Source organism: Sinocyclocheilus anshuiensis, unplaced genomic scaffold (genome assembly GCF_001515605.1).
Source record: "Sinocyclocheilus anshuiensis isolate Anshui unplaced genomic scaffold, SAMN03320099.WGS_v1.1 scaffold4790, whole genome shotgun sequence".
NCBI classification, from domain to species: Eukaryota; Metazoa; Chordata; class Actinopteri; order Cypriniformes; family Cyprinidae; genus Sinocyclocheilus; species Sinocyclocheilus anshuiensis.
Genome location: NW_015556511.1, coordinates 52,368 through 60,365, shown reverse-complemented (window position 1 = coordinate 60,365; position 7,998 = coordinate 52,368). Strand labels below are relative to the sequence as shown.

The 7,998-nt window shown below is 36.6% G+C and overlaps 1 protein-coding gene across 1 annotated transcript in view; it reads right to left on the bottom strand.

Moving 5' to 3' along the window:
• The window catches only part of LOC107676322 (E3 ubiquitin-protein ligase rififylin-like), a 20,519-nt gene that overhangs the window by 2,256 nt on the left and 10,265 nt on the right, over positions 1–7,998 (bottom strand). The window contains exons 3-5 of the mRNA XM_016470850.1: positions 4,721–4,786; positions 1,847–2,057; positions 1,535–1,558 (exon numbers count right to left, since the gene is read on the bottom strand). Coding sequence (XP_016326336.1) covers positions 1,535–1,558; positions 1,847–2,057; positions 4,721–4,786 — 301 coding nt within the window. The remainder of the gene's footprint in view (positions 1–1,534; positions 1,559–1,846; positions 2,058–4,720; positions 4,787–7,998) is intronic.

Sequence of the window (7,998 nt, the reverse complement as noted above, 5' to 3'; positions counted from 1 at the left end):
ATTTATTCCTGTGATTTCAAAGCTATATTTTTAGCATCATTACTCCAGTCACATGATCCTTCAGAAATCATTCTAATATTCTGATTTGCTGCTCAAAAAACATTTATTATTATCTTGAAAACAGCGGAGTATAATTTTTTCAGGATTCTTTGATGAATAGAAAGTTCAGAAGAACAGAATTTATCTGAAATAGAAATCTTTTGTAACATTATAAATGTCTTTATTATCACTTTTGATCAATTTAAATCATCCTTGCTAAATAAAAGTATTAATTTCTATAATTTCATACCGACTCCAAGCTTTTGAATGGAATCGTGTATAATGTTACAAAAGGTTTTTATTTCAGATAAATGCTGATCTTTAGGTCTTTCTATTCATCAAAGAATCCTGAAAAAAAAATATTCTGTTTTAAATATTGATAATCAGCACTGTGATCATGTGACACTGAAGAATGGAGTAATGATGCAGAAAATTCAGCTTTGATCACAGGAATAAATTACATTTTAAAATATATTCAAATTGAAAGCAGTTATTTTAAATAGTAAAAATATTTAAATTTTTTTTGCTGTACTTTGGATCAAATAACTGCATGCAGGCTCGGTGAGCAGAAGAGAATTCTTAAAAACAAAAAGAAACATTAAAAATCTTACTGTTCAAAAACTTTTGACTGGAACACTTCTTTATTAGATAAAATAAAAATCCCATCGAAACTTTTCTGAAGACAGTCCTTTCCCTGTAGAGATACATTCATATAAAACACCCGCGACAAGTTTTGATTTTAAAACGTGCAGTGCTCATGTTTATTCAATGAAGTCAAACGCCACAAATAAATCAATGTATGGGAAACACTGGTAATGTAGGCTATATCGAAATATCGGAAATGTGTTTAAAAACCATATCACCGTTATTGAAAAAAATATATCGCGATACATATTGATATTGAATTATTGTCCAGCCCTAGTAGCTAGGCATACTTTTTTTTATTATTATTATTACTTTAAAACAAAAATCGGTTAGGGTTAGTTTTTAAAGTCATGTGGTGCAACCAACTTGAAAGAAAGAAAGAAAGAAAGATTATTTATTGACCTTGACACATAGTGTCAGATAATTTGACCTGATAGAGCAAGTTGTAAAATGTCACACGGTAAAACTCCCAAAATATTATTTGGGGACAAAATATAAAATGTATAAACCTTTTGAAAATGATTGAGATTGTATTTAAGGTGTAGAAAAAAATGTTATTCATTTTTATGGTCACACCATATAAACATTTTAGGTCAAAAGTGGTTGAAATTGTTGTTGAAAATGGTATTAAAGTTTTTCATAACCAACATGAAAACCAATTATATTTCTATTAATTTCTATGAATTTGACACATACAGTACATATTCATGAATTCCACCTGCAGGCTTACCAATTATGTGCATTGCTGACTGATTAAATTATTCATAGCTTCACAGTAAAATGGACATAAAACTTGACAAATTAAATTAACACTTAAAATATTAAATGAGGTCATAAGAAATAAACCCACCTGTGCCTTCTGTGGCATTAGACACTGTAAAAATGAAATACAGTCCTTGTTAATGTAATGAACAGAAATGATACATTATATATTTAGGCATACTTTAGAAAATGTGGTCATGTTTGCCCAGGCCACTAACTGCAATACCACACTACCCTTTAAAAATATGCCAAACCTACAGGTTACACTGGAAAAAACAGCGCAAACCAAACTATAAAAAAATAACACATCACTGTGACAGTGCTGAGCTGAACACTCAACACTGTACAAACTGAGCCCTCATTCTCATGCTGATGCATCTGATCACACCAAACTCTTTACCCATGCTCTGCAGGTCCTTCTGGTCGTGGTACAGACGCGTGACTCTCTCCATCAGCTCCCATTTCTCACAGCAGCCCTTATAGTCGACGAAGTTCCTGGCGAGAATCTCCTTCAACTGCCGGACACTCAGAGCCTCAATGTCCTCCACTGATCGGAGGTCAGAGAGAGACGCCCGTCGCCCCGGAGCCAGCACTTCCTCAGAGTCTGAAGACTGACACAGAGAAAGACAGCATGCAAACATCTGTTTATCTAGGCCTGAGAGGTAAATGATCTCTTGGCGTCCCAAATGCATGCAAACATCCCTCCACTGAGAGTGAAAGCCGACTTCAGAGAGCAAGAATCTGCCAAATCAAGGACAAATGCTAGAAAATGAAAGCGTGTCATTTTACTTTCACTTTTGCTGATTTAGAAACAGGTTTTAAGCCGCAACCACAAAGCAATCCAGAGATGAGCAAAAAGCCAAATTAGTTTTGCTGTCAAGTTTGGCCGACATAACACAAACTGACACTATGAGCAGAAAGATGTGACATGCCAAGATGGATGCAGAAGGAGATTAGAAAACACACACAGATTAATCGATTAATGAAAGGCAGTGTGAGGACAGTGTGTAACTCCACATCCTGCTATTATGTCAACATTATATGCTAATGCTAGGGTACAGATAACATGCCGAGTGTTCATTAACATCATGGTTTAAAGGTCTTGTTTAGATTACCTCTAAACTTCAGCCTTTTTATGATGATAAGGAGAGGTATTCGGTGTCATAACACTGGCCTTCCACCACACGGTAAATGTTGCGCTTATCTTTCTTAATGTAGCATTGAAAGACAGAGCATCCGTATTTGACCAACAGAGACTGTACATCAAATTCAGGAATGAAAGAACAAGGGGAGCCACATTAGGGTTGTGCAGATAGACGATAGTATCGTGTATCGTCGATAGTCAGAGATATCACATGTGGCTGATGCCTTTGACGATATCAGGCCTATTATTATTATTGTCCAATTAATATTAGGGCTTATTTGTCCCATCATATTTCTTTTTATGCTTTTTAACAATGTTGCACGTTATAACCAATCACAAACGATTCTGTTGAGCTTATGAATGCAATGACCAATCAGAGGCATTCAGAAAGAGTCATAGCTGAAACAGTGGAGTTTTGTTGTTTATTGCATGCGATCTCTGATTGAATTCTGCTCTCTCGCGAATTCTCTCATCATAAACAACGAAGCGCAGATGTACGTGCAATGCAAGTACAGAGACAGCTTCACTGATGAAAAATGAGTGTTTTTTAAAGTGCATAAACTCGCACTAGACTGAAGTCAGTGATGATGTTATTTGATAATGTAAATGTTCTTTGCTCGTTTTCTGTAGCTGCTGTTTGAATAGCAGGAATGGTAAGCATTATAATTAATTATAATGATTTTATTAAATTGTGATCTTGATAAATACAAATACAGGCAGTTGGAGTTCCTGGAGTTGGTTCACTGTCCAGCTATGAAACTAAGTAAATAATTAAATAAATTAGCATTCGTATATCGGCGATTTCACAGGTTGACTATGGAGCATATCGCCCAACACTAAGCCAAAACAATTAAAACACACGGTCAAAAGAGCCCATCCACCAGCCAAAGAAATGAAAATCCACCTTTTTTATTTAGTAAACGCATGTTATCTTTTTTTTTGGACTTCATAATGTTTAATCAAAACGACGTTAACTCAATCTTCTGGTGAAAATGACAGACTCCTCTCTGGTGACGTATGCAGGACTGTTGACGGCAGCAGAAGGCATCTGGACGTGAAAATGTTGAATATCAATCCACTAATTGACTTGTGATGCAGTCTAGACTCATAAATCACACCGTATTCATTCATCCAGGCCAGAGGAGAACCGGTCCTCCGACTGATGCTGGTTTTTCCTCAAGGTTTTTTTTTCTTTCTTTCTACATTTCTTTCACCTGATGGAGTTTTGGTTCCTAGCCACTGTCGCCTTTGGCTCGCTTAGCTGGGGTTTAAAAGACTCTTTGATATTCAGTATCAATATTGATTTGACGGCATAAGAATAAAACTTGAACTGACTTGAGCTGAATAATGACACTATTGTCTTCTGTAGAGCTGCTTTACAGCTGAATAGACTTTGTTTCATAACTGATCAACTTTACATAATTGTTGAACTGAATGGAATCAACCTGAACTGACTAGAGCTGAAGGATTGAAACAATCTGTATTGTATAAAGCACTATAGAAATAAACGTGATTTGACTTCCTCCAATCATTTAGTCCAGACCCCAACAATCGACTGCAAGCACACATTCAGTTTTAAGTGCAACACCCTCATCGATGGGTAGAATCAAATCCCAGACCCTTTTTTTCCCCGATAATCCATTATTCATCACAAGATTTGTTGCTACTTCCATTTATTGTAACTTTTCACACTAGTACTTTTCACCCCATATGTGAAAGATCAGTTGATCTGAATCACAAAACTGGTCTCAATGGCTTCATTCACTGGGAATGGATTAATCCCGATCTTTACCTAGTTGACAGAATCTTGACAGAGTCTTCATTTATGCATGAACTATCACTTTAAGATGTGAAAAGAGTAAAACAGACTTTCAAAGAAGCAGTGATTCATCCCAGCCTGCAGCCAAGCTTTTTCCCATGCTCACAGAACCCACATGGAAGCAGAAGACATTCTTTAAACTGACTCTGCTGCCAACGGCATAAATCATCTTTTCATTGCAGAAGAATGAGAGAGAGATTCCTAGGCATTCTGAAGCGCGACAGGTCACTGTTCTGTCCTCTGCCCCATTTAACGCCCCAGACAGCGCAGCAGCAAGAAGAGGAGGAGAGGTGAGGAGTTTCAGGAGGTACCTGCAACTCCTGCTCCACCTGCAGCTCAGCGTCCATCTCGCTTTCAGCTGTCGCCTCAGCCAAGCTCTAAGGGTCAAAGGTCACAGCCAACACAGTTTAACACAGCTGTGCTCCCTATCTAACTCACTTTAAGTTACAACAGATATTTTGCACACTCCTAAGTATTCTTAAGAGACAGTCTGTGTCAAAAGTGAGTCACACAAGTCATTTTAAAGCTGTGCTTTAACGTGTTGTGTGAACCAAACCGAGAAGTGAAGCACATGCAAGCGGATGTGTGCATAGATGACTTTTAAAATTCAATTCAAAAACAGATGAATGGTTTCCAAAAAAATATTGAGCAGCAAAAACTGTTTTCAAGATTTGGTAATAATAAAAAATGTTTCTTGATCAGATCAGCATATTAGAATGATTTCTGAAGGATCATGTGACACTGAAGACTGGAGTAATGATGCTGAAAATTCAGCTTTGATCACAAGAATAAATTACATTTTACAATATATTCACATTTGTGCTGTCAAAATTTGTGTTAACACAGACGATTAATTTTTCCACTTTAAAGGCATTAAAAATATTTAACGCAGTTAACGCAGGGGCGGAGCTAGGTTTGGCCACCCCACTCGCAGCTTCTCTCTTTTTTTCTTGACAAGAATGGCGTTTTTTAGAGGCAGAACATCTTTACAAAAACATCAAACAGGAGACTTTTTAGACGTGTACTCCACTTTGTTTCAGTGCCAGGCACAAGTCAAACGAGCACAGAAAACAGTACAGGTGACGAGGAGCTTCATTAGAACAACAGTGAACTGCAGTCAGATGAGATGTTGTCAGGACATTATGTCAGTAAAAATTAATTTTTCTGTCCTGTCAGTTGTTATACTGTGCTCGTAGCATGTGCTCTTCAATTGCACGCACAAATACGGCGGCGTGCACAGTAGCCTGTATCATTTCTTAAATTTCATAAATCATTAAATCATCAGATCCACATCACGTTCAGCAGTGGCAGCTCTTAAAGTAATAGCAGCTAAATAACCTAATAACCCTGCTGCTGTGACGTCTGTTAATCAAAGAAAAAAAAAAAAGGAAATCAATAACTTTTGTAGCATTAAGTATTCATCTATATTTAATTTACAATTTAGTGTTGGATAACTTTATTCAATTTCTGTACATTTCCTACTTGCAAATATGACATTTATAATAACGGGTTTATGTGAAGATTGTTTTAAGTTCACTTAAATTGGAAGCGGTCATTTTTAAAAGTCTAATAAATGTTCAAATTGATGGCTCTCAATTATAGTAATGTTGAATGGCTATAGTCAATGGTTAAATATTAGGAAAAAAGAATTTCCTAGAGACATTTTTATGACTCGCTTTCAGTCATAAAAAAGATGCCATTGAATACTAAGCATATACTATCTTCATGTTATTTCTACATTAATTTGAAGAAAAATCGTGGTTAATTTCAGAAAAATTTGTGCGATTAATTTGTTTTGTTTTTTTAATCGACTGACAGCATTAATTCACATGGGGATGGTTATTTTAAATTGTAATCATATTTCACAATATTACTGTTTTTACAGTGTTTTTCATTAAATAAGCGGTGGTCGCCTGAGACAAGGTCTTTACAGGGGATCTGTATCTGGGGCTCATCTAGTTGTCTTGGTCTCCGCTGTCTTTCAGGGCTGTAGAGGTCCTTTCTAGGTGCTGATCAACCATCTGGTTTTAAGGAGTGTTTAACACCATTAAGAACATTGCATTTTGCAATTGACAAGGACATTTACAGGGTGTAAGAACTGGGTCAAAAGCTACGCTCTATTACATCATTCTAAGCACATCCTCTGGTCACGACATTATGTCTGATAAACAATGAGCTGCACTGGATAATGCCAAAGGAGTCTGGGAAGTTTCTTCAGGAAATATTAACACAACAGAACTCAAGTGTAGTGTTCTGGAAGTCACAATGCCATTCAGTCAGAGCTGTGGAGCAATTGACTGCACGTAATCTCATTTCCTTCCACTCACTACTACTTTACTGCCTAAAATCCACATTCCTGTCAAATAAATGCACCCCAAAATCATTCATTCTCATTCAATATTCAGATGTGAAAACCATGTGAAAACCAACCTGGAAAGAGATGTGAGGATTTGGGGAGAAAAATTAAAGATTCTTAGTGCATTCCAGGGAATTTCATTCATGGTTTATATCGTAAATTAAATCGGAAGAGCAGACCACAAATGCACTGTGTATGTTGTCTTTTTTCATTTACTTAAAGAAGAATACAAAGGAAACATTAAAATAATCAGGAGGAAAATAATGCAGCGGGCTGAAAAGAGCTATTCTATAGGCTAGTTTATTGTTGTTATATCATGTCACATTAATATACCAAACGCAATTTTATTCTACTAACTTCTGAAAACAGAAAATAAATGAAAATGTACAGCCTATTCAGTCAAAATGACGGATAAGGATTATTTTTTTAGCGCAATCTTATGATTTGAAAGTCATTTTGAGAGTAACTTCCCCAAACTGGAAGTGCCTCCCACAATTTAAAATGCAGTAGGAAAAAGGTGGATACAACAAGCACCTCCCCAGTCATGTGTGAACACGCCCCTTACCGGTGATTGGTTACAAGTGTGTTTTGGTGCTCGGTTCGATCCACTTTGAACAGCGTTTCTGTTCTCAAATCTCTTACTGCACCTTTAAGGCCATGACACAAGTCGGCCAAACTTTTGCTGTTGCTAAGCATCAATCGGCCTAGTTTTCATGGTTTTTGCCACCAGTTCTTTCATGTTGGTTTGGTGTGTCACAGCCTTTACGTAGGTGAAATATTTTCTGAGGTCTAAGCCTGGTAGACGTTTCTGTAGAAGCAACACATCAATGCAATTCCAGCTTAATTTATAGGAAACTCTTTGCATTACCAAATTACTGGTGAAGCATTACACCACCAACAATTTTAAAGTGAAATACTCAAACAGAGTGAAACCAGTTGGGTTCTGGAAGTAAAAAAAAAAATGCCATTAATTTTCTCAACAATAGGGGAATTTATTTTTAATGATCACCTACAGTATACACTTTTAAAGACAAACTTACTGTGATCTTCAAGGTTGTTAATCAATGGTAAATGCGTTTGTTGAAGCCACGAGGCTACATTATTTAATATTGCCACTGAAAACTACATTGCCCATGATTCTGCAAATGAAATGAAAGCCTCCACTCACTCCCATGAAGCACTGTGAATGACAGAGTCAGTCTTGCTACGCTCTCAAGTCTCAAACTACTTAAA